This window comes from Thalassophryne amazonica, chromosome 16 (assembly GCF_902500255.1).
Source record: "Thalassophryne amazonica chromosome 16, fThaAma1.1, whole genome shotgun sequence".
Lineage (NCBI taxonomy): Eukaryota > Metazoa > Chordata > Actinopteri > Batrachoidiformes > Batrachoididae > Thalassophryne > Thalassophryne amazonica.
The window spans coordinates 17,582,672-17,609,141 of NC_047118.1; the positions used below are offsets into that span (position 1 = coordinate 17,582,672).

Below are 26,470 nucleotides of genomic sequence, written 5' to 3' on the forward strand. Positions count from 1 at the left end.
CAGCATGGTACAAATGGTTTTTGTTTGTTTGTTTTTACATATCTCTGTGTAACGACATAAAGGACAGTGACATAATTTTTATAATTTTGCTTCTGTGCACGTCACAATGGCGTTGCAATGAAACAATGTAGATGTGCTTGCAGCATATAGACTTTTAGGTCTAATTCAAGAGGCTTAATGAAAATACCTCTTTTCCAATTTCCATTTTACCACCATTTGCGCACATCATTTTCATAGCCTATTGGTAACTGGACAAACTAAATTAAATGATAATTTTTTTCAGCCAGTTTTCTTTCAACAAGTCAGAGGAAGGATACCTGAACATTTCTGTCACCAAATATGTCTTGACATTAAGAAATGCAAACAGCATCGTACTGTAAATCGGTAAATCTGTCGAGTGAACGCAGTTCCGAAGAACTGAGCGACACCACCACCAAGACAGCCATGAGAACCGTGAAGTAGTTATTGGCTTCTGTGGATATGAATGGCGTATCATGCAAGAAAACATACCACAAGAAAACAGATCAAATCTATGCTCGAGTTTCCCATTTGCCTTCTGGCAAACTGCAGCTGAAATTTTACATCTTCTTTTTAAGACTGTCTGTGCTTCTCCACTATCAACCTGCATAACTGCTGATGCAAAAGACAAAAGTTGCACCATCCATGGTTCCTTCAGTCATATCCACAAAAGCCTGTAACTCAGAGTGGGTATGGTTAGACCTCACCCTTGTGAAGCGACTTGGGTGACCTATTTTTTTTTGAATTGGTGCTATTCAAATTAAATAAATTAAAATGAACTGAACTGATAGAGAGTGTCTTGTGGCTTCCCCGATTATTTTCCATTCACAGTCAAACAGTTTGTGATAACCAGACAGATTTACTATACAAATACTATTTATGTTTCTTAATGAGTGATGTGAATGAAGACCAAGACATAGTGATCTACTTGGAAATGTACATGTATCCACCCCCTGACTTACCTTAAGAAAAAGTGATAGTTTGTATTAATAACAATCCTGTTGTTGGTCAATTACTTTCAGGCTCTGATGGATATACAAATACTTATGTAGCTGAATAAATATGGATTACAGAAGGTCTGCTCTCCCTTCTCACTGAAGGTGCAACACGTACTTTCCATATTGCCTGAAAACGTTAAAACATGTTATATATTGTGCTGAAACAAAAAGGATGCAACTGCTAACAGAGAATTACACTGGCACGTGGATGGCAGAATATAATCCATAAATAAAAAGATGACAAGAGCATCTACTTCAGAGACTTCCTCCCACCAGCCTGTCTACTCTAATAATAGCCCAGAGACAACGCATCCAGACAGACAGAGAAGGAGAGAGTCAAGAAGACAGAGAGGAAGTGCAAGACTAAGCCCGTGAAGAAGGCCACCAGAAAATTGTCAAATAATACAGAAAGGGTTGTATTAGGCCAGTTGCCATTATCAACAAATGTCCTTTTAGAAAGAGACGAGTTTCATCTCGGATCTTTGAAATGCTTCATTGCTGCTGCCACAGCCCAGTAATTTGCCAAGAACCAGGCCTTTTGGAGAGAGGCCTCTGCCTGCCAGAAAATCATGCATTCGTGAATTTTAGGTTTCAAGTATGATATCTGGCAGGCCCAAATGTATCATGAGGGTCTGCTGGGAACGACAGGTGGGACCCTGTGTCAGCGAGGTCTTCAACTCCCACCTCCGGGACAGCTTCTCCCAGGTCCCGGGGTAGGTTGGAGACCATGAGGATCATGTTCTCCACCTCCATTGTCGATGTGACCTCTCGTAGCTGTGGTCGCAAGGTCTCTGGTGCCTGTTGCTGCGGCAGTCCCGGAACCCGGTGGTGGATGCCGGAAGTAAGGGATGCCGTCAAGCTGAAGAAGGAGTCCTACTTGTCTTTGTTGGTAAGTAGTTTAGTAGTTTACTTTATTTCAAACTCAAAGTCCATAGAAGAAACAAAGAGACAAGTGGGACCCCGGAGGCAGCTGACAGGTATCGGCAGGCCAATCGTGCTGCAGCCCGTGTAGTCGCAGAGGCAAAAACTTGGGTCTGGGAGGAGTTTGGGGAGGCCATGGGAGAGGACTATTGGTCGGCCTCGAAGAAATTCTAGCAAGCCATCCGACGCCTCAGGAGGCAGAAGCAGCTCTCCACCGGCACTGTCTACGGTGCAGGTGGGGAGCTGTTGAGCCTGACTGGGGATGTTGTCAGGCAGTGGAAGGAATACTTCGAGGATCTCCTCAATCCCATCGTCGAGTCTTCCGAAGAGGAAGCAGAGACTGGGGACTCAGAGGCGGACTCATCCATCACCCAGGATGAAGTCACCAAGGTGGTCAGAAAGCTCCTTGGTGGCAAGGCTCCTGGGGTGGATAAAATCCGTCCTGAGTACCTTAAGTCTCTGGATGTTGTGGGACTGTCTTGGTTGACACGTCTCTGCAACATTGCGTGGCAGTCCGGGACAGTGCCTCTGGATTGGCAGACCGGGGTGGTGGGCCCTCTGTTTAAGAAGGGGGACCGGAGGGTGTGTTCCAACTGTAGGGGGAACACACTTCTCAGCTTCCTCGGTAAGGTCTATTCCAGAGTACTGGAGAGGAGAATTCGACCGATAGTCGAACCTTGGATTCAGGAGAAGCAGTGTGGTTTTCGTCCTGGTCGCGGCACACTGGACCTGCTCTACACTCTCCATAGGGTGCTCGAGGGTTCATGGGAGTTTGCCCAACCAGTCCACATATGCTTTGTGGATCTGGAAAAGCCGTTCGACCGTGTCCCTCAGGGGACCCTGTGGGGGGTGCTACGGGAGTATGGGGTCCAGGGTCCTTTGCTAAGGGCTATCCGGTGCCTGTACGACCGCAGCAGAAACTTGGTTCGCATTGCCAGTAGTAAGTCAAACCTGTTTCCAGTGCACACTGGCCTCCACCAGGGCTGCCCTTTGTCACCGGTTCTGTTCATTACCTTTATGGACAGAATTTCTAGGCGCAGCCAGGGTGTAGAGGGGGTCCGGTTTGGGAACCACAGAATCTCATCTCTGCTGTTTGTGGACGATGTGGTTCTGTTGGCTTCATCAAATCAGGACCTTCAGCGTGCACTGGGGTGGTTTGCAGCCGAGTGTGAAGCGTCTGGGATGAAAATCAGCATGGACCAGAAAAAGGTGCCTTGCCCTCTTCAGGTCGGTGGAGTGTCCTTGCCTCAAGTGGAGGAGTTTAAGTATCTCAGGGTCTTGTTCACTAGCGAGGGACAGATGGAGCGTGAGATTGACAGATGAATCGGTGCAGCGTCTGCAGTGATGCAGTCGCTGTATCGGACCGTCGTGGTGAAGAAAGAGCTGACAGGGGGGCAAAGCTCTCGATTTACCAATCGATCTACGTTCTGACCCTCACCTATGGTCATGAGATTTTGCTCATGACTAAAAGAACGAGATCGCGAGTACAAGCGGCCGAGATGAGCTTCCTCCGTAGGGTGGCTGGGTGCTCCCTTAGAGATAGGGTGAGGAGCTCAGTCACTCGGGAGAAGCTCGGAGTCGAGCCGCTGCTCCTCCACATCAAAAGGAGCCAACTGAGGTGGCTTGGGCATCTTTTCTGGATGCCCCCTGGATGCCTCGCTGGAGAGGTGTTCTGGGCATCTCCCACTGGGAGGAGGCCCTAGGGAAGACCCAGGACATGCTGGAAGGTCTACGTCTCTCGGCTGGCTTGGGTACGCCTCTAGGTTCCCCCGGAGGAGCTGGGGGAGGTGTGTGTGGATTGGGAGGTCTGGGCAGCTTTGCTTGAGCTGCTGCCCCTGCGACCCGACTCTGGATAAAATGGATGGATGGATGGAAGTAGGAAATGTACCAGAATCACTGGGTTGATATAAATTATACATAAAAGGGGAAGCAATACAGAACCTGCGGTTAAATAACCCTGGTTAAATAAAAAATAAATGCCTCTAACGGGATTCAGACCTGCAAGCTCTGATTACCAGACAGAAACTTTACCACTGCACTACAATCACTATCTTATAACAGGGGCATGAAATGGCTAAAACCAACAAGCAGATAAACATATTTAAAACAAAAAAACAGAAAAAAAATGCGCCATGATAACTGACAAATGGCATTTGTTACGATGTATTACTGCTGATATGTGACTGAAAGTGTCGTATTTGTCGCACTGTTGGCTTGTCATATGGTCCTACGGTGTGCTGCTCACAGGACACGTGTCTGGCCAGGCCCATGCACGTGTCCTATCAGACAGACGCAGTGGTGGGCACAGTTCCGATAATCCGATAACAGATAATTATCGAAGATAATATTTTCATTATCGGATGATGTTTTTAGATAACTTTAAAAACTAAAAATTGGACCAATTATCTTCCGATTCATTTTTGTCCAATACCTTTTAGACCGATAACGTAGTAAACAAAGCTGAACAGCAGAAAACATTTTTAAAATTTAAAATCAGTTGAGCACCTACCTGTTAAAAGTTTCATAACAGATGTATAGTTCTACCCTCCGCAAACAGAAGAGAGCTGCTTCCAGGAGAAACTGCTCTATCCTTTGCAGGCAAAAGAGAACTGGTCACAAAAAAAATAATTTCCTTTAACACCATGCTGATACGCTGGTAATATCACCCAAGTCATCCAGAGGCATACATTTTTAACTTATGATTCAAATTTTAACCATAGTAATTTTGGACAAGTTATTTAAAATTACTGTCATGTCTGAAGTTTTATCAAGTGAAAATATCAGATATATGTTTTAGTTTTAAAGTAATGTGCTAATTTTTAAGGTTTTAGTGAGCACATGCTGTGCCCAGCAGTGCATTATCGGTAGGATAGGGTAATTGCAGTACGTTTACAACAGGACAAATGCATTTCAGACACTCTGTTCAGGCTCCACGGACAACAGCATTAAACTCTAGTGCCTAAAACTCTCATGAATATATTCTCTGGGTTTATAGATGTTGTTATTGTAGTTGCATTTATTAAATTCCATGCATCTTAAATTTAGCAGACACGGATTATCTGGAATTTTGTTTTGGCAAGTTTTCAAGGCCTCTACTGCCATCTATTGGCCAGTAGTGTTCATGGCAGTTCATGGCAGTATTCATCCTGAAGCTGGGCAGACACTGTATGATATTTTTAATCACTGTACTCGGTTTCAGTTCAAACTGTAGCACAGAACCGCGCACGGTGTAAAAGTTCAGAGTGCATGATTTATGTTCTCACACACATTGTACGTTCAAAAACCACACGTTGACTCGTGTTTCCAGAAGCAAAACGTAAGCTTTTTTCAAACTTAATTTACAAAAACTCTCGATGGGAGACATCAAAGTTTAAAAACAAAACAAAACAACAACAAAAAAAACATTACAAGACAGGTCTGTGGTGTTTCCACATGCACAGTGCGAGCAGTTGGACGCTTGTAGCTCTTCAGCAGCAGGATACCCTCACAATGGCTGACCAGAATAATATCAAACAGGTTTGATTTTCATTCGACCATACGATCGGTGATCAGGAGGTGGTCGTGAGATGTTAAACACAGCTTGTTACTCCATGTACACTACACGATGCAGGATGTGTGATTAACCTGAAACTTTGTCCAAAAAATTCTCGCACGAATGAAAAATCATCTGAAAAAGGGCCAAAACTCGCACAGTGTAAAGCCAACATTTATGTGTCAAGACAATATTGAGTGCACGTTTTACAACATCATAAAACGTGCGCACGGCACTAATAAAATGAGCACACATTCTCTCCACATGCAAAACATTTTGCAATGACACTTCCAGGGATCTGTAAAAACGCCTGTTTTTACAAATTAAAAAATGGAATATTTTACAAAAGCACATTTATCTGTAAACACCAACACATGACACACGTCACATTAACGTGTTGGTTTACATAATGAATGACTGAACCAATCAGTGTTTAGCAGAGGCACTTTTACCCAGAATCCTTTGCGATCTGTCTGTGTTTGTTACAAAACCTCAGAATTAGTGCATTATTCAACATTAAAAGATATATGTTATATTTTAACTTTGTACAAATGACAGAATTGACATTAATGGAGTTATTCTATCAGTATTCACAACAAACCATAAGTCAGTCAATGTTATTGAAAATATTTCCTAAATGCTTACGGAGTCAACAAAATTCCACAATATTCCAAGAGAACATAGTCAATAAGACTTCCACGCAGTCTCCTGTAATGGAGGTACTCTGAACAATAAGCAACTAATCAGGAGGAGGGGAAATACTTCACTCACTCGCTTATCCTCATCGGGTTGTGAGGTGGAGACAGGAATACTTTTTAACTAAAATCAATGCCTGATCCTTTGATTCCGTAATCCAGGACAATTGTTGTTTCAAATGCCCTCTTATGCATGGGGGGGATTCATCTGCCATACAACTAACCGTGGCTCTAATGAGGGCTCGCAATTAAGCCCATTTATTCACATTACGTGTGAACTGTAAATGGGGTTTGCAGTCACTTGATGAACCTGAATCCCTTTGTGGTACAAGAGCCGCTTTTATTCACCAAACAAAGACGGAAAAAACACAAGCACCTAATGACCGAATCGAGGCCTCTCTTCTCCTTCATCCATACACACCAAAAAACAATCAACAACAACAACAACAAAAAAAAAACACATACACAGACGTGCACTCTCCCTACCAAAGTGACTCAAAGACACCAAACACATCCAGGATGACTTGACTCACTGCTTGACAGAGTGGTGGGGGCGGGGTTAAGACAGACTGACAGTGGGGCTCCATCTCTCTTCTTATTAACGCTTAACGAGTGCTTTCCTCATGCAATATTCATCTCCAATAATATCATCCCAGCTTTGAGCTGAGCTTGCTACTTATGTAAGGCAATTATGTAAAATATCAGACAGAGCCTGTGTTCAGATTCTGACTGGAAGGGAGCTGCAGGACAGTGATAGGAAGGAGGAGAGGGCGTACAAGTGTGACGGCAAAGGATGGATGGATGGATGGATGGATGGCGAAACAATCAGAGAAGAAAAAAACAACGTGTCCTGTGTTGTCTTCTCCACACAGACATGTGTCCACCTACAGAGAGTCAAGCAAAAATACAACTGGCATCAACATTAGCCCAAACGCAACCCTTCATCTGACTCGCTACCACATGCAAACTCAAAAAACAAACATGCCGTGATTTATGCACACTTCCACATGCACCCACACCCCCAGGTCACGGCCCTATGGGGGTCTGCACAGAAATAGGTCATTTGTCACACATGATGTCCCAGGGCAGGGATGCATTATAGATGAGTCCAAACAGCATGTCTCAGTGAGCACTCATCACACGGTGAGGGACACAGCAGGGAGCAGCAGGAGGTGCAGAGGGATGAGAACTCATCAGGAAGGAGATACTGCAAAATAACAAAAAAAAAAAAACCCCTGAATGAAACGTGAATCGCAGCTCGTTCAGAATGCAAAGAACAGATCATTCTTATTTGTTCTGGATAAGACCCACAACTCTACCTTTGTTAACTCGGTACAAAATCAACAGTCAGGGGCGTAGACAGGATTTTTTTTTTTTTCAGTTGAGGGGGCACAGCCCACAAGTTGTAGCTGTTGTCATGCTTCAGAATCACAATTGAATTTATTGCCAAGTAAGTTTGCACATACAAGCTATTGTTTAACATACTGAAGCCCCAGGTTCGCCATGCACTGGACCCCATGCAGTTTGCCTCCCAGGAGAGAGTGGGAGTTGAGGATGCTATCCTATATCTGATACACAGGGTGCATTCTCACCTGGACAAGGGAGGCAATGCTGTGAGAATCATGTTTTTTTATTTCTCTACTGCCTTCAACACCATTCAGCCACTCCTGCTGAGTGACAAACTGCTGCAGATGGGAGTAGAAACGGGATTGGTGACCTGGATAACTGACTACCTCACTGGAAGACCCCAGTTCGTTAGGCTGGGTGACCATACATCTCAGACTGTGGTCAGCAGCACGGGAGCGCCACAAGGAATGGTGCTCTCCCCAGTGTTGTTCACCTTGTATACCTCCGACTTCAGTTACAACACGAAGACCTGCCACATGCAAAAGTTCTTTGATGACACTGCTATTGTGGGGTGCATCGAGGATGGTCAGGAAGGAGAGTATAGGGGACTGGTGGAGAACTTTGTCAGATGGTGCCGGAACAACCAGTTGCAGCTGAATGTCACCAACACCAAGGAGTTGGTGGTTGACTTCAGGAGGACCACCCCACCACTGGTGCCTGTCTCTATCGAGGGGGAGATAGTGGAGACAGTCTGCACCTACAAGTACCTAGGGGTACACCTGGACAATAAACTGGACTGGGCTGCTAATTCAGAAGCACTCTACAGGAAAGGACAGAGCAGGCTCTACTTCCTCAGGAAGTTGAGATCCTTCAATGTCTGCAGCAGACTCCTGCTGATGTTCTACCAGTCTGTCATGGCTAGTGTACTGTCCTATGCTATTGCCTGCTGGGGTGGTAGCATTAGGAAGACGGAAGCTGGATGTCTAGACAGGCTGGTGAGGAAGGCTGGCTCTGTGGTGGGCATGGAACTGGAGGCTCTCACTACAACAGCTGAGAAGAGGACCCTGAGCAGACTGGACTCCATACTTGAAAATGACAGACACCCCCTGCACCAGTTTCTGGACAACCAGAGGAGCCTGTTCAGCTACAGACTCCGTGCCATCCCCTGCCAGACAGACAGACTATGGAAGTCTTTTGTCCCCAGGGCCATCCAGCTCTTTAACACCACACAGAAGGTTATAGTGATATAGGTATATAGGTTATAGTGTATTAGGTCTTTGTGTATTTTTGTGTATTTATGTATTTATGTAAGCTGACAGACACCTTAATTTCCTTCAGGATTAATAAAAGTACTCTACTCTACTCTACTACTCTACAAGGAATTTGATCTGGTGTTATTGGTGCATAAACAATAAGAAAAACAAAAGAAAAAACATTTCTGTAAGAAGTAAAAGAATCAAATAGGCAAAACTATGTTCACTGTTAAATAAATACAATGTAATCAAATGAGACTGTGCAAAAACAGGTGATTGGAGTACAGATGTAACTTTCAGTGTAGGGATCCAATCAGTACTTTGTGGTAGCTGCTGGTGGTGGTGGTGGTGGGGGGGTGCAGGGTAAGCATTCAAGCATTTTGAAACACTCAATTTCTAAAGTAGTTGTTTAATTCTGTGCTTTTCAACACTTTGAAACAGTGAACCATTTTTAACTGTTGCTTCATATCTAGTCTGCAGATAGCTCATCTGTGGGCATCACATGCTTATGCAGGTTCCCAGATTTATGTCTCGAGAAAATCCTGTCTCAGAGGTCTACAGACAATTCCTTTGACTTCATGCTTGGTTTGTGCTCTGACATGCACTGTCAACTGTGTGACCTTATGTGGAGACAGGTGCCTTTCCAAATCATGTCCAATCAACTGAATTTACCCCAGGTGGACTCCAGTTAAGCTGTGGAAACATCTCAAGGGTGATCAGTGGAAACAGGATGCACCTGAGCTCAATTTTGAGTTTCATGGCAAAAGTTGTGAATATTTAAGTATATGTAATTTCTTCTTATTTATTTATTTATTTATTTATTATTATTATTATTATTATTATTATTATTATTATTATTATTATTATTATTTATTTTTTTATTTTTTTTTATTTTTTTTTAATAAATTTGCAAAAATGTCAACTTTTTTCAGGTTGTCATTTTGGGGTGTTGTGAGTAGAAGTTTGAGACAAAAAAAAAAAAAAAAAAAATCAGCCATTATGGAATATGGCTGTAATGTAACAAAATGTGGAAAAAGTGAAGTGCTGTGAATACTTCTGGATGCACCGTACTTCAAATGCTTTGAAACAGTAAATCATTTTCTGAAGGATTTTTTCTTTTATTTATGTTATATTTGGGGAAAAAAAAGAGTAGTTTCCAAACCATGTTTAATTTAATGTTTCAATTTTTTTTTAATACCAGTCATTTTTGACACATGCATTTCATTTTGGGGTTCAGGTGTTTTGAAATGCTGAACTGTTTTTTTTTAAGTAATTACATTGACAGTTTTAAACATTTTGAAAAAGGACTGTATTTGAAACAGTTGATCTTTTTCCAAGCATTTCAAAGCCAGGAATGATCAACTAAAGCAATTGTTTCACTTGGCATTATAACTGTTTCAACGTTGTGAATCATTTTCAGAAGCAATTATTTCATTTAGTAAGAAAAAGGTTTTCACAACTACCATTTTTGATGCATGCATTTCATTTAGGATTTCAAGTATTTCAACACAGCAAGTCTTTCTCTGAAGCAATTATTTTATTTCATGTTTTGAGCATTTAGAAAGCTCAATCATTTTATGAAGCATTTGGTTCATTTAACAACTGGTTTATCTGAGGTATTTCTAAATAGTGAGTTACAATCTGAAGCAATTCATTTGACAACTGTTTATAAAATTTTGAATGAATGAATTCTCAACAGCAATTTAAAATAGAGTCAGAGGTCATTAGGGACTCTGCATTATGGGCTGTTTGCACCCATGTTTTTGTTACCTCCACCAAGGTGGTTATATTTTCAGTGCTGCTTGTCTGTTAGCAGGAGTATACAAAACTACTGAAATGATTTTCATGAAACTTGGTGCAAGGGTGGGGTATGGGCTAAGGAGCAAATCATTAACTTTGAAGTTAATCTTAATCCAATTAAAGGGGCAGAACCAGGAGTGTTTCCCCCACACACAAAATCTGCATTATCTGGATTCAAACAAAACTCACCTATTAGCACTTTACATATACTCAGTTAATTACCCCCCAAAGCTCTGCATTATTTCTTGAGAAATTCGTGAAAATGTTGGAAAATGTTCTATCTCACACTGTGAGATGTCTTTGTAATATTTACAAAGACATATAAAGATGAATTTTAAAGTGGATCCAAACAAATGGGTGGATCCAGCAGTTTTTCCAACTTTTTTTTTAATTGTGCAAGAGAATAGCTACATGTTAGACCACTGCAAGGCAAGTGTTGGTGAAAGTATGCACTCTCCAAGTGCTCTTCTAGTATTTTGTATGTATCTTGATTTTGTACTCATGTTGGAATTATTGTAAATGATGCTACTCTGTCTGGGTCTGGTAACTTGTAGCCCACAGCAATTTTCCTTAGTGGCTAATAATGTACATCTCATCTTATGAGTCATTTCACGAAGCAGGTGGTTTGGCTCAAAATATTTCTTCCATCCATGCATGTGGAATATTTTGATGTGGGGTGGGGGCTGAACATGAAATCCAACCCCTAGCTACGCCTGTGCAAAGGGTATTTAATTAGTTATTCTCATGTCTGCACCTGACCCTGTGGAGCTAACCATCTGCCGTGTAGGAGGACATCAGAAATAATCCATTCATTCATCTTATTATGGCTTTCATGCTTTGTTTCTATCAGCTGCTTATGGCGCAATTACAGCGCAATTTGTCTTGTTTCTCCCCTATATATGGATTTTTGTCACCAATGGATAATGTGTCATGAAAATGTGTGACTGGCGCCTTTATTCACAAAAACAAAGGTTTAAGAGTGAAGTTGTTTAAATGGAAAGTGAGGAATAAAGGCAGGAGCTGCGCGAGGGGGACAGAGGAGCGGAAAATGCGCAGAATGAGGGAGAAGTCCGCTGTCTTCTGCTGCACCCATCTGTTGTGAAAGTGCAGGTGGAGTCCTATTCAGTCTTCTCTGCGTGTGCGCGTGAAGAGGAGAACGGGGGTGGGGTGGGGGTGGGGGGGCAGAAATAAAGGAAGGGCAGTAGAGGAGGAGGATGAAGAGGGAGTGGAGAAATGGAAGGGGGATGGAGTGGGAGGCGAAGGGGAAGGCGGGGACTCTTGGTTTTCTCTCTCTCCCTCCTGGAGGGGATAATGGGAGAGGAGCGCATCGCAATGGCTGCCGTGTAGTAACCTCCCTGCACAATTAGCCAATCAGCGAGGTGCTCCAACAGCGGGAGGAAGCATAAAAAGAACAACATTGCAGCAGAGGCACAGAAGGAGACTGTGAGAGCAGGTAATTACGCACGAGGGGAAAAAAAAAAGGGAAAAAAGCAAAACAGCAGAAACCAGAGCACCCTCCCTCTTGGACACACCCTGCTGAGGATCACTGCCTCTCTTTCGCTCTCTCTCTTTTTTTTTCTTCTTGTGAACCATCACCCACGCCGCAAGGAGAGAAAAGGCGCTCTGTCATCACCATCATCAGCATCCAACAGAAACCCCCTTTCCCCCCACATTTTCATCCTATAGAGGACAACTACAATCCGAAAGGGCTGAGAACCCGTGGTGAAGAAAGCCCTTTTTTTTAATTTTTCTTTTTTTTTTCTTTTAATTTGGACTCCAGACGGAACATTGGGGCCATATAATTTTTTTCAAAAAGGCCGACGAACAAATATAGACTCAATCTTCAGCTTCAAGACAAGTGCAAAGCAGGACCTAGATTTCTTTGTACGTCAAGAATGGTTACTGTACGTATGACTCTATTTCTCTTCTGTGCAGCATCTTGGATAGAAGCAGTTACGCTGATTTATGTCAGTCGAATGTAATTTTAAGCAGAGCTCACTGTGCATGGATCAACTTTGCATTAGTGGTTTGTTCAGTATGCAGCACGCCATAATACGACGATAAGATAAAGTAGCGGTAATAGTGGCAATTTGCAGTCTCATACCGAGTGATGCGCCATGCCTGCTGTCATCCTCATCCGTCTTGTAACTAAACATTTGAATGCCGCAGATCGGCCATGCGTTTCGGGAAAGAAATCCGCAGGATTTGGATGATGGAGCTGGAAAAAAAAAAAAAACGCGTTGAGGCGCATGGTTCAGTGGGGGTGGGGGGCAGCAGGGGGTGGCGTGCCTTTCTTTGCTTGGTGCAGCGCGAGGATGCTGGAGATATCTGAGACAAACATGATGCCTTGGAGGCCGAGGGCCCATCCAAAGCAAAGGCAACTCGAAAGGAGCAAAAAAAGGGTCGAGTCACTTCGAGAGGAGGAGGAGGAGGAAGATTACACATCCGTTGGTTTGCATTGAATCAGACAAGAGTCCGAATTCCTCAGGGTTCTCTCGTTGCGATGCAACCGAGTAAATGGGCTGGAAACCTCAGAGAGAAAGAGAGAGGCCGCGGCGGCAACAAGGACGCGCACGGAGATCTCCATTTTACGTGCGTCTCGATGCACGAGTACAAGATGGCCCACGCGTGCGTGGCTCCTGCCTGTCGGTTTAACGGGAAAGAGCAGTGAGGAGGGAGAAATGAGCTTTGCTGTAAATGCCGACGGGGCCGAATAGGGCGTGTCTCTGCTGGGTATCGAACGAGGGCTGAGACGGGCCTATACTCCACTTTATGCCAGCGCACGTGTTTACCTGCAGCTGCATACATTAAAATTAAAATCACACGATGCAGTCAAGATTCAAATCTGTGCGGATGCTGATGCTTATAAAGGGGCATGTGAGCAGCGCAAAAATAAAATGAACGCAGGTGGAGATCGTGCGTAAAATCCAATTCCCCGATTTTGTGAACAGCTGGTTATATTTTAGTGCGCTTTTTTTGGCACAGTATTTGTCCTTTGCAGGTCTAGATAGTGTCTCATAGGCTTCCATATGGCCCGCAGTCCTCCGCTGTACTGCAGTGCCAAGAAAATAAAAGCGTTGAGTCAGAGAACCTTTCTCGGGCACTGACACAATTCAAGGACAAAGAGAGGGGAGACCATGACAGAAAAGTGATGCTGCTCTTAGAAACTCAGAAACCACACACACACACACACACACACACACACACACACACACACACACACACACACACACACACACACACACACACACACACACACACACACACACACACACACACACACACACACACACACACACACACACACACATATCCTTTCTGATGCAAACAAACAAAGCAAACACGATTTAAAAGCTTCATGGGCAGTCTGAAGCATCAAATGTAATTATATTATGTAAGCGGTGATTTGGCTCCTCTTGCCCACGTCTACATATAATTATCAGTCACAATAATAAAGAGAGGCAGGCTTATCCTTAAGACTACAATTAATGCCTGTTTTTTATTTCAGGCACCAAATGCATATCATTTTAATCAATAATTCCATTTCTCATATTTATTTTGTTGATTGTGGCAAGAACTGAGAAACAGCAGAGGATAAAAGCTGCAAAATATGTGAATCGGCTTATTTGATTTTATTCTATTTAAATTGGGACTCTCGCTGCGTTTTTTAATTGAAGCTGGCAACTGTAAGAGCCATTGTTCCCTGAGAGTCCTGCAGCCTGTGGCCACCACACAAAGCGCCACTGTTTACATTAATATTCATAGTGCTGCCATTGCCACTGCCAGAGAGAAGAGGAGGAACGGGTGGCTCTTTTGTTTGGTCGTTTCAATACGTTTATTCAGTAAAAAGACGTCCCGCATCATGAATGCCTGCACACGTTTTGCCTTTTTTAAAAAAGAAAAGAGGCAAAATGTGACAAACAGAGAAAGCTGTTGCGCGTCTCACGCCTTTATAGGGTGATAAATTAGATTTTTTTTAAATTAAATTCTGAATTGTACCCGCAACCCGATAAGCGGTTGAAAATGAGTGAGTGATGAATTCTAAATATGAATTATAATGTGCCAGGACACTGTATGAATGTAAATAGGAGAGGATGGCGACTGACGGGCCTTCGAAGCGTTTGAAAGCCACTCCCTGTTTTCAGCACCCTGGACAGCGCCCCGCATCTCTCACAAACAAGCCTGATTTGACTCCGCCAGCTTTCGACGCGGTCTGCTCCCTTTTTATCAAAGGAGCGCACATTCTGCCATCTAAAATCTTGATTTAGAAACCTTTTTTGAAACTGTTCGAAAGTGGAGACTCCTGTCGTCCTGTTGTTCTACAGCTGCCACCGCCATTCCTTAAGATGCAGAGAGTGTGGCTAATGCCCTTTGTTTGGGATAATCCTGTAATCTGTGTTATTTGGAAGGCTCATTTACACTTCAACCTTCTGATTCATGGTTTTCAGAGGCGCGGGTGGGGTGGGGTGTGAAGAATCTCGTGGATTATGTTGTAGTGTGGAGACAGGTGACATTAACAGGAAGGCGTGCTGTTATTACGAAAATGTTTATGACTTTACTAATCAGTAACACATTATATATTTGACCTGCAGCATCCTAAAATTTACAGTACTGTGCACAAGTTCTAGGCTATACAGAATTTTGGTCATGTAATGTTTGCCCCCCGTACTTTATTAGTGGGGGAAACAGAAAACCAAACCAAATGTAAGATCTAGAAAAATACATTTTTTAAAATGAAACACATTAATAATATTCTCACAAATCTCATTTTGTAATTTAAATAAAGTAAACGATTTCTTTGTAAGTGTACCACCCATTAGATGACATCGATATTAACTCTCTAATAAAATGTTTGTAAAGATTGGCTGATTTGATCTGAAATAAAACACAGTTGTGAAGCTGTATCAAATAAATTAAGTAAAAGTGAAAGATGGCCACACATTTTATTTATTAATACAATACATGGAAAAAGTAGTAAATTCAGCAAATATGCCTAAAAAATTAGAAAAACAATAAACTAACAGTTTTGTCAACATAATACATGTGACCAGTTTCCACCTTTTAAAATACATAATTTATTAGATGGCCAAATGGCATCATTTGTTTTCAGGTAGTCTCCTGCAGTTTATGAGAAACTCAGAATGTATTTACGTGTAATCATATTTCATTTTATTACTGAGAGCTCACTGGCAACTCTGTATGTTGCCATGTATCATGTGGTATGCAAAGAAAGAAAGAAAGAAAGAAAGACCAGGCTAACGTGATAGTTTCTTTAACAAAGCATAAAATACATAGTTAAATTTTAATGAAACATAAATCATTTGGACAATTCAAAATATTTTCTGTTGAACCAATGATGATGAAGAAAAAAAGAACAGAAAAAAGAAACATTATATTGTCATCAAACCTCTACTGTGCCCAAAACATTTCCACTTAATTATTTATAAATATCATAATATTTAAGTTTTTAATCTTTGTAAAAGTTTTAGACATATTAAATGTAGCCAAAAGATTTGCACAGTACTGTATTTATTTACAAATATCAGAATATTCAACAGTTTCTATCTTTGGAAATGTTTAAGATATATTGGATGTATCTAAAATATTTGCATATCAGAATATTTAACAGTTTTTAATGTTTGTAAAGGTTTTATGTATATTAAATGTACCTTAAGCACTTGCACAGTACTGTATTGATTTATAAACGCCAGAATATTTGTTTTTGTAAGCATTGCAGAGGTTTTAGGCATATTAATTGTGACTAAATCTTTTGTTCAGCAGAGTGAATGCTGTAAATGAATATGTTATCACCAACCTTTCAAAAAAGTACCTTTTTTTGTGATTGCATGCCAAATTAAAAACACTTATGATAATCTTGAAATCCAGCTGATATATTCTGGTTTTCTCTTGGTGCTCTGTGCCATGAGGCACAGCAGTGGTTTACATCGGTCTTATTTTAAGGTATAAATTAAGAATCATGTGATCCTTCTGAGCACTGTGACCTGCAATGCAGCTGGATGAATTACAACTCTGTCGGCACTTACATTAAGACGTATAATGCGTCTGTTTTGTAATTTAATAACGTACCGTGGAGGTGGTGTGTGCATGCTGAGCAGTGGATGCAGGGATGTTGTTTGTGTGCAAGTCTAGGCTCAAGTGTTTGGCAGAGGAGGCAGGCCTTCTGCTTGCGTGCTAGTCTGGGACAGAGTGTAGGCGATGCTGATGCAGTGCATTAAATATTAAGGGAGATCTCACAGACCCCCAAAATAGAAAAAGCAGTGTGGGCAAAAACTACTCCCTGAACTAGGATCTGAAAGATATTTGAAAAGCACCTTTCTTTTAAAGATGTTTTGTGGCATATTTTCAGCCTAGTTTGATGTTCAGTAAGAATTGTAGAGAGATGGAGGAGATGGAAACACTGTGCAGGCTGCATGGTAACCCTGAGTGTCTGGACACTCACTATAGCTAAGGTACATCTGTATTTTAGCTATAGTGGGTGCCTGGACACTTGCTTTTGTACAATATTAAAACAGTATTTGTTTCACATAACATTAAAAATAAGGTTTCCCTGTGTTTCAGTTGAAAAATCTTCTCCTTAGCACACGTTTATGTCTACATCCAGCTTGAGTTACTAAATTATATAACATTTACAACGGTCATTGGGGATGTGTGAGCTGCCACTCTGATTTCAGACAGTGAGTCAAGTGTGCACTAATGTGGACATATTTTATTTATTTGCTTTGAAATGCTTTTGCCATATTTGGGCCATTTGCATGCTCACGTGTCTGTTAGTCCAATGAATCACATCAAACGGTGATGCACTGGCTTAACAAATTGATATAATACAATGGCGTGACTCTACCTTTTTTGTCAACGTGTATTATATTAACACAGTTCGCAACAAAAAAATAAAAGAAAAAAGGAAATAATACTGAGCGTGCATTTTAGTTGTGCATCAAAATCCTTTGGAAACAGATTTGTGTTCTGCATTGCACTGCTTTTGTACGTCGATGTATTTGAAGTAGTTTATTTTTAGGCCGTCTTAACTCTTGTTCTCTGCTGTTTTTAGTCTGTGATGTTTAGCCTTGTCATTGAATATCAGACTAAAACACACCCCTGCTTCTCCAGAACTGTACAATATTACTGTATGAGATATCTGACCAGTTTATCTGCCCCAATACACACTGAGCTTAAAGTAAGAAAGCTATTCTGCCATCAGAAACAATGCAGCCATTGAGGGAATGTTACCTGGGCAACACAAGTTGACATGAGGCCCAAAGCAACAACACAGCCGATTATCGAGAAGATATAGAAAAGCAGATCCCTTTACAAGTGAAAAGAAGAGACAGTATGCAAAAGAGAAAATTATTTCAAAATGTGATGAACTTCATTATGGTTCTATGATCTTGCTAAATAGAAGGCACACCACATATGCAAAATATTCATGGATTTAATCTATTACTTGTTAAAGCCTTTGACTGCATTTCTGTGCTGGAAAAAAACAAATTCACATTCTGAAAAAAACAAAACAATTAGAGTAAAATTCAGCCATTTCATTTTCATTCTGTGTCCATTCCAGACTCATTAATAAACAAACAAACAAACCCAAATTATGGAGAACAAAATGCACAGCTCCCTTTGATAACAACAACAACAATAATAACAACAACAACAATAATAATAATGTAATAACAACAACAATAATAACATTATTATTATTATTATTATTATTATTATTAATAATAATAATAATAATAATAATAATAATAATAATAATAATAATAATAATAATAACATTAAGGGTTACAAGCAAGGGTTTGTTATTAATCAAATGAATAAAAATAAATTTTTCCATCAAGGGAGAAAATTCTGTAAAATCATTTTGGTTTAAACAGTTGTTGGAGGTCCATCATTACTTTGAATTATGCTGCAGTGTCATTCATATAACTTTACTGACATACAACACACACCTCTGGATAAGGTAATATGAAGTGGATGAGAGTCTACAACTCCTACTAAACTGTTGTGAAAGTGTAGTGACATGGACCCACAACAGGGGCGGTAATGAACGTACAATGGATTAAGCCAAAAAGTAACAATTTAATGTTGTGAATTGCACAACGGAATACAGACAATTGCAATTGAGGAGTACAGTCAATCATACACAAGGTGACGTGTGGGTAGGCTCGAGGATAGAAGACGTCTGTCCAGAGAAGAGCCGGATCCCACACGGCTTCCACCGCCAACGGATCTGAAGAACACCGGAGCCGCCAAGTCCTGGGTCCCAGGTGGCCACCATCTCCAGCTGTCAGACCTGGTACTGCTGGCAGAAACAGAAACAGTTAATGGTGGGTGTGTGGATACACACCCAGTAATCTCTCCGTACTCAGTTCCTCCGGGAGGGAGAACCTCCACCTCCAGAAACAATGTCATTCGTGCAGCTCCTGTTGGTCTCTTTCCTGGATGGAGTGAGAGGCGAAGAATGTCGCCCTCTCACTGTCCGCCAATCCAGCCTCCGACAGAGCCCGCAGGAACACGGCTGCACACAGAACAATATTTTAATCTCAATATAAACGCAGAGAAGGTTACCTGAGTGGTAGCTGATTTCTCGGCGGGGAGGTGGAGTTGCAATCCGGCTTTTATGGTGATGGTAGAATGAGTGACAGCTGGTGCTGTTGACGAGTGACAGCTGTCACTCTCTGTTGCTCCGACGCCCTCTCGTGCTTGAAGCCTGCACTTCAAGCAGGGCACCCTCTGGTGGTGGTGGGCCAACAGTACCTCCTCTTCAGCGGTCCACACAACAGGACCCCCCCCTCAACGGGTGCCTCCTGGCGCCCGACCAGGCTTGTCAGGGTGTCGGGTGTAGAAATCGGCCAGGAGGGCCGGGTCCAGGATGAAGCTCCTCTTCACCCAGGAGCTTTCCTCGGGTCCGTACCCCTCCCAGTCCACCAGGTGCTGGAACCCCCGACTCTTCCGACGGACGTCCAGGAGCCGACGCACAGTCCATGCCGGCTCCCCATCGATGATCCGGGCAGGAGGTGGCGCAGGTCCGGGGGTGCAGAGTGGAGAAGTGTGGTAGGGCTTGAGGCGTGACACATGGAAAACAGGATGAATCCGCAGTGAAGCTGGCAGCTTCAGCTTCACTGCGGCCGGACTGAGGACTTTCAGGATAGGAAATGGTCCGAGCGGGAACAATGGGGGCTGGTACCCCAAACACACCTCAAACAGGGAGAGGCCGGTGGCAGCTGAGACTTGGCTATTGTGGGCATACTCGATCCAGGCCAGATGGTGGCTCCAGGCCGTCGGGTGCGCAGAGGTCACGTAGCGGAGGGCCTGCTCCACGTCCTGGTTTGCCCGCTCTGCCTGTCTGTTCGTCTGAGGATGGTACCCGGACGAGAGACTCATGGTGGCTCCCAGTTCCCTGCAGAAACTCCTCCAGACTTGAGAGGAGAACTGAGGACCACGATCAGAGACGATGTTGTTAGGGATCCCATGCAGACGCATGACGTGGTGGACCAGGAGGTCTGCAGTCTCCTGGGCCGTCGGGAGCTTCGGGAGGGCCACGAAGTGGGCCGCCTTGGAGAACTGGTCCACTATCGTGAAGATGGTGGTCATGCCCTGGGACGGCGGGAGGCCCGTGATGAAGTCCAGGCCAATGTGGGACCAGGGGCGATGAGGCACCGGTAAAGGCTGGAGGAGACCTTGGGTCTTATGATGGTCTGCCTTGCCCCTGGCGCAGGTGGTACAGGCCTGGACGTAGTCCCGGACGTCGGCTTCCAAAGACGCCCACCAGAAGCGCTGCCGGACCACTGCCATGGTTCTTCGCACCCCCGGGTGGCAGGAGAGCTTGGAACCGTGACAGAAGTCCAAAACCACAGCTCTGGCCTCTGGTGGGACGTACAATCTGTCCTTCAGGCTGGTCCCTGGGTCTGGGTTCCGTGCCAGGGCCTCCCGGATGGTCTTCTCCACGTCCCAGGTGAGGGTGGCCACGACAGTGGACTCGGGCATGATGGTCTCCGTTGGGTCTGACAACTCGGCCTTGGCTTCCTCTTCGTGCACCCGGGACAGGGCGTCAGATCGTTGATTTTTAGTCCCGGGGCGGTATGTGATCTGGAAGTCAAAACGCCCGAAGAACAGTGACCAGCGGGCTTGCCTGGGGTTCAGCAGCTTGGCGGTCCGGATGTACTCCAGGTTCCGATGGTCCGTGAAAACCGTGAATGATACCGTCGCTCCCTCCAACAGGTGTCTCCACTCCTCCAGAGCCTCTTTCACCGCCAGAAGTTCCCGATTGCCGATGTCATAGTTCCTTTCAGCCGGGGTCAACCTGCGTGAAAAGTAGGCACAAGGATGGAGAACCTTATCGGACTCCCTGCTCTGGGACAGCACGGCTCCTATCCCTGAGTCAGAGGGATCCACTTCAACAATAAACTGGCGATTTGGATCAGGCTGCACCAGAACTGGTGCAGTCGAGAACTGGCGTTTCAACTCCCTAAACACGGCTTCGCACCGATCCGACCAGGTGAAGGGAACTTTAGTGGAGGTCAGGGCTGTCAGGGGGCTAACTACCTGACTGTAGCCCTTAATGAACCTCCTGTAGAAATTTGCAAAGCCGAGGAACTGTTGCAGTTTCCTACGGCTTGTTGGTTGGGGCCAATCTCTCACCGCCGCAACCTTGGCCGGATCAGGGGCGACGGAGTTGGAGGAGATTATGTACCTCAGGAAGGACAAAGAAGAGCGGTAGAACTCGCACTTCTCGCCCTTCACGAACAGCCGGTTCTCCAACAACCGCTGCAGGACTTGTCGAACATGCTTGACATGGGTCTCAGGATCCGGAGAAAAGATGAGTATATCGTCCAGATATACGAAGACAAACCGATGCAGGAAGTCCCGCAAGACGTCATTAACCAACGCTTGGAACGTCACAGGCGCACTGGTGAGGCTAAACGGCATGACCAGGTACTCAAAGTGACGTAACAGGGTGTTAAATGCCGTCTTCCACTTGTCTCCCTCCCAGATCCGAACCAGGTGATAAGCATTCCTAAGATCCAGTTTAGTGAAAATTTGGGCTCCATGCAAGGGCGTGAACACTGAATCCAACAGAGGTAACGGGTATTGGTTGCGAACCGTGATCTCGTTCAGCCCTCTGTAGTCAATGCATGGACGGAGTCCGCCGTCTTTTTTGCCCACCAAAAAGAAACCAGCACCCATCGGGGAGGTGGAGTTCCGGATCAACCCGGCAGCTAACGAGTCCCGGATATAGGTCTCCATTGATTCGCGTTCCGGACGTGAGAGGTTGTACAGCCTGCTGGACGGGTACTCAGTGCCCGGTATCAAATCAGTGGCTCCACTGCGTCACAACCCCAGACAGCCAATCAATCCGGGGATTGTGCTTTAACACCCATGGAAAACCCAAAATCACTCGGGAGGTAGAAGGTGTTACATAAAACACAATCTCCTCCCTGTGATTTCCAGACACAACCATTGTCACTGGCTGTGTCTGATGTGTGATTAGTGGAAGAAGGGTGCCATCTAGTGCCCGTACCGACAATGGTGACGGTAAGGCCGCTAGAGGGAGCCCAACCTCCTTTGCCCATCTGCTATCCAGCAGATTCCCCTCTGACCCCGTGTCCACCAGTGCTGGGGCGTGAAGGGTTAGATCCCCACTCAGGATCGTAACTGGGATGTGTGCAGATCGTCGGGGTTTCCCCGTGTGAGTATTATGACCCACCCTTAGCCCAGTCTCTAAGGACGAGTGCTGCTGTTTTGACCGTTTGGGGCAGTTTTTCTGCGTGTGCTCGGTTGAGCTGCAGAAAAAACACTCCCCACGGACCAGCCTCCTTTGTCTCTGATCTAATCTCATTTTGGTCCTGCTCGTTTCCCTAACAACGGCAGCAGGGGGAGCTGTCGTCACGTGGAGTACCCTGGCTGTGGAGCGTGGGGAAGGTGGCTCCCTTTCGGACCCGGGAGGAAGACGGACACTGTGGAGACTTTTAAATCACGTTTAAAGACTCATTTATTTTCCCTGTTTTATCATTAGTGTTATGATGTGTTTTTAATCTTGTATTCTTTTACTGCTGTCTTTCTTTTATGGTTGTTTTTATTGTGTTTTAAATTTTTAATTGTTTTTAATGTTGTGAAGCGCCTTGAGATGATTTTGTCATGAATTGGCGCTATATAAATTAATACATTTGAAATTTTGAATTTGAAGAGGGACGGCTTGTGCCTGACCATGCCCTTCGTCTCGCTCCCGTCGGTGTTCTGTTAATCGGTTGTCTAACTGTATTACCAGGTCGATAAGCCCGTCTAAATCCCATGGCTTGTCCTTCGCCACCAGGTGCTCCTTAAGGACCAGAGACAGTCCGTTTACGAAGGCGGCGCGGAGCGCAACAGCATTCCAGCCGGCTTCCACCTGGGCGGTGAGAGCCTCCATCCTCTGATTGAGAATCACATTCTGCTCGGTTACCAAGTCCAACCGAGCAGTGAAAGCGGTTATGATGTGCTGCAGCTCACCTAACACGCCTCCTGCTGGCGCCTGTGCACCTCGCTCTTCCATTGGCTGTTCAAACGATGGTTGACACCCCTCAGGATCCATGACATTGGCCGAGAAATCCTGTTGTGAAAGTGTAGTGACACGGACCCACAACAGGGGCGGTAATGAACGGACAATGGATTAAGCCAAAAAGTAACAATTTAATGTTGTGAATTGCACAACGGAATACAGACAATTGCAATTGAGGAGTACAGTCAATCATACACAAGGTGACGTGTGGGTAGGCTCGAGGATCTGAAGAACACCGGAGCCACCAAGTCCTGGGTCCCAGGTGGCCGTCGTCTCCAGCTGTCAGACCTGGTACTGCTGGCAGAACACGGCTGCACACAGAACAATATTTTAATCTCAATATAAACGCAGAGAAGGTTACCTGAGTGGTACCTGATTTCTCGGCGGGGAGGTGGAGTTGCAATCCGGCTTTTATGGTGATGGTAGAATGAGTGACAGCTGGTGCTGTTGACGAGTGACAGCTGTCACTCTCTGTTGCTTCGACGCCCTCTAGTGCTTGAAGCCCGCACTTCAAGCAGGGCGCCCTCTGGTGGTGGTGGGCCAGCAGTACCTCCTCTTCAGCGGCCCACACAACATAAAGAGGACAACACTCCATCACCGGCTGGTACCCATTTACAGCTGGGTGGACTGAGATGATGCAGTTGAAGGGTCTTGTCCAAGGACACAGACAGTTAGTGTGACTGGGAATTGAACCCCAGGTTGATACATATTGGTAGCCCAACTCCTTATACAATATAGCATGCATACAAATTAAAGTACAATACTGTAGATGCACATATTTAATAATGTCTATACACATAGTTTGTGCTGCAAGAGTTCACATGTAAAATCAGAGTTAATGTGTCATGAAAAAGAACTGAAATATAAGTTCACATCAATTTAACCTTCACCATTTTCATGCTGTTCACAAAAGGGTATGTTAGTTACTGTAACCCAACACAAGGTTAAAACAGCATAAAAACCCAACAACTTCTCTATGCTGGTTGCCAAGCAGTTAGTGCACTTGTTTCCAGAGTGGAAGGTTCCTCGCTCAAGATCAGCTTTGCCCTTTTGCCATGCAATGTGAAGTTGTGTCAGGAAGGGGCAAATAGTGTTAAACTGTGTAAACAGTGTACAACCTGTGCCAAATGAACATGTAGATCCATATTGCAGCTGCTGTGGCGACCCCCCAGTGAAAAAGAGAGAAGCCAAAAGAACTTACTATCATCTCTATAGTGGTAAATGAGCGGGTTAGTCAATCCCAGCCAGCTCAACCCAGTCTCATGGATTGCCGTGATTCAGCAGCACGAAATACGCACTAATCTATTGGTTCGTCATAAATTTGTCGAAAATTTGAATCATTTTGTGACAGGAGGACGAAAAAAAAAAAAAAACGCAAGACTGGGCTGAGCCAGCTTGTGTCAACAATAATTCAACAAAAGTAAATGCTATCTTGTGTTAACTTACCAAATTAAAATAAGTCTGATTGAAGATGAAATGACTAGTTGGTAGTTTACTCTGATACATCAGATCAATTGAAAAAGCAACTTTGTTTTGACTAATATTGGATGTATGGATGGATGGATGAGATTTATTGTCATTGTCATTACAAGTGCAAAAACAACAAGATTACGTCCACACTCAAATTGCCACACACAAGGTACAGCAACTAATCCACAATTATTACTTGTTTACCGTAATAATGGCACACATCAGAATTAAGACAACACATATACGTTTGACATTGTTTATGTGCACTAAACAGTCTGTTTTCCAAATTGAGGCAAAGTGAGTGTGTGGTAGCCGCAGCAACATGAGTCGCGCTGCCTCCAGCTTGGTGGGAACGGGGACCTGCCGCAGCTAAAACTGCGCAGCCCCCAGAGGGGAAAAGGAGTGGCGTGAGCAGTGGCCGGGATGGGGTGTGTGATGGGTGCAGGAGGGGATGTGGGGGCGCGGGGGGGGGGGGGGGGGTGGAGCATGCTTTCAGTCTTTATCTATGTGTGAGTCAGTTTCTGTCCTTGTGTACTGAAGTAAGAAAAGATAAGGAGGCAGCCGAATGTTCACCAAGGCCGTAGAGATTCTTCTGGAGGAAAACAACAGGGCATTTTGTCCTTCAGAGGCTGATAAGCCTGCCGTGTTTGTGGTTGAGCAGTGAAAAACACTTTTACAGTCTCACATGAACAATCCTTTTGCAGTTTTCAACTGCAAGGTGCGCATTTGCTCCAAGATGTTATCCAATTTGCATCTGAGTTCAAGGGCTAATGCAGTCTGAGAATGCATTGCCTTGCCCAACTCATTAATCATGACGGACAAGTGAGGGTTCGTGGTTTTGGCGGCAGCCGTCTTGCCAATTTTCCGGTAGGTCAGGGCAGCACATAAGCCAATAAGTACCAGCCCTTCTACTATGAAACCAAATATAAGTAAATCCTCAACGTCCTCCACAGAGAATGGCGCAAAGCATGTGACTCGCCACGTCTCCCAGGCATCGAGAACATAGCCTGCAGGATAGGTTCAATCTTGGCACGCAGGGTCCCCTGGCCCTGATCTTCTTGTAGAAAAGATGGTGTCAATAGTGTTCAGAGACCAGCTGATCAATTCCATGGTTAATCCAATATAGTTTTAAGAATTCACAATCTGGTGAAGTAGGGACTTTGAAGGTTGGAGCAGAGATAGAGAGAGAAGGAGGAGATGCGACTGCCCTCGCCAGAGTCCCAAGCTGAGATTATTCCATAGATATGTCTGCCACATGCAGGATGGTTAGCAGATGTTTTGACAGATTATGGAAAATTGCAAATAGCTGTGGATCAATGAACATGTAGTTTGATTGCCACCTGATGAGCATTGGGCAGGTCATGGGCTCAATGGTATGCTTTGCCCACTAGCACACATCTTCAAATTAGAGTCAACTATTAATTGAAGGTAGCAACTACAGGGACAAACTGATGCCCACCATGTAGGCATATACGGGATAAAATATACAACAGAATGGGAAAGTAAAGTCAGAATTAAAGAACTAATAGAATGTGAGACTGGGGACAGTGCCAAAACTTTTCTTCTGTACTGCAGATTAGTGAAACTTGAAATACTGTTTGTTTGAAACCTGTTTCAGAACATTGTTGTGATGTTAAACAGTGGCACCCACTGGAGAGTTCATGAATGTGCATCCACATCAAATTACAAACTTCACTAGAAAATACACAAGATTTATTGAAAAATCAACTTTGTTTTACCGATGTAATATTCCATAGATGTGTCTGCCACCTGGTGGATGGTTAGTGGAGGCTTGACAGATTATGGAAAATTGCAAACAGCTGTGGCTCAATATACATGTAGTTTGCTTGCCACCTGATGAACTTCGGGCAGGCCAA

The 26,470-nt window shown here is 44.1% G+C and overlaps 1 protein-coding gene across 9 annotated transcripts in view; it reads left to right on the top strand.

Moving 5' to 3' along the window:
- The first annotated feature begins 1,330 nt into the window (after positions 1-1,330).
- elavl3 (ELAV like neuron-specific RNA binding protein 3) overlaps positions 1,331-26,470 on the top strand; it is a 40,217-nt gene continuing 15,077 nt past the window's right edge. For 8 of the 9 annotated variants that reach the window (XM_034190648.1, XM_034190653.1, XM_034190655.1 and 5 more), the window contains exons 1-2: positions 1,331-1,371; positions 12,056-12,468. In XM_034190648.1, coding sequence (XP_034046539.1) covers positions 12,460-12,468 — 9 coding nt within the window. In that variant the 5' untranslated portion in view covers positions 1,331-1,371; positions 12,056-12,459. Of the gene's footprint in view, positions 1,372-11,535; positions 11,549-12,055; positions 12,469-26,470 lie in introns of those variants that run through there. The other variant, XM_034190650.1, reaches the window with a different exon arrangement.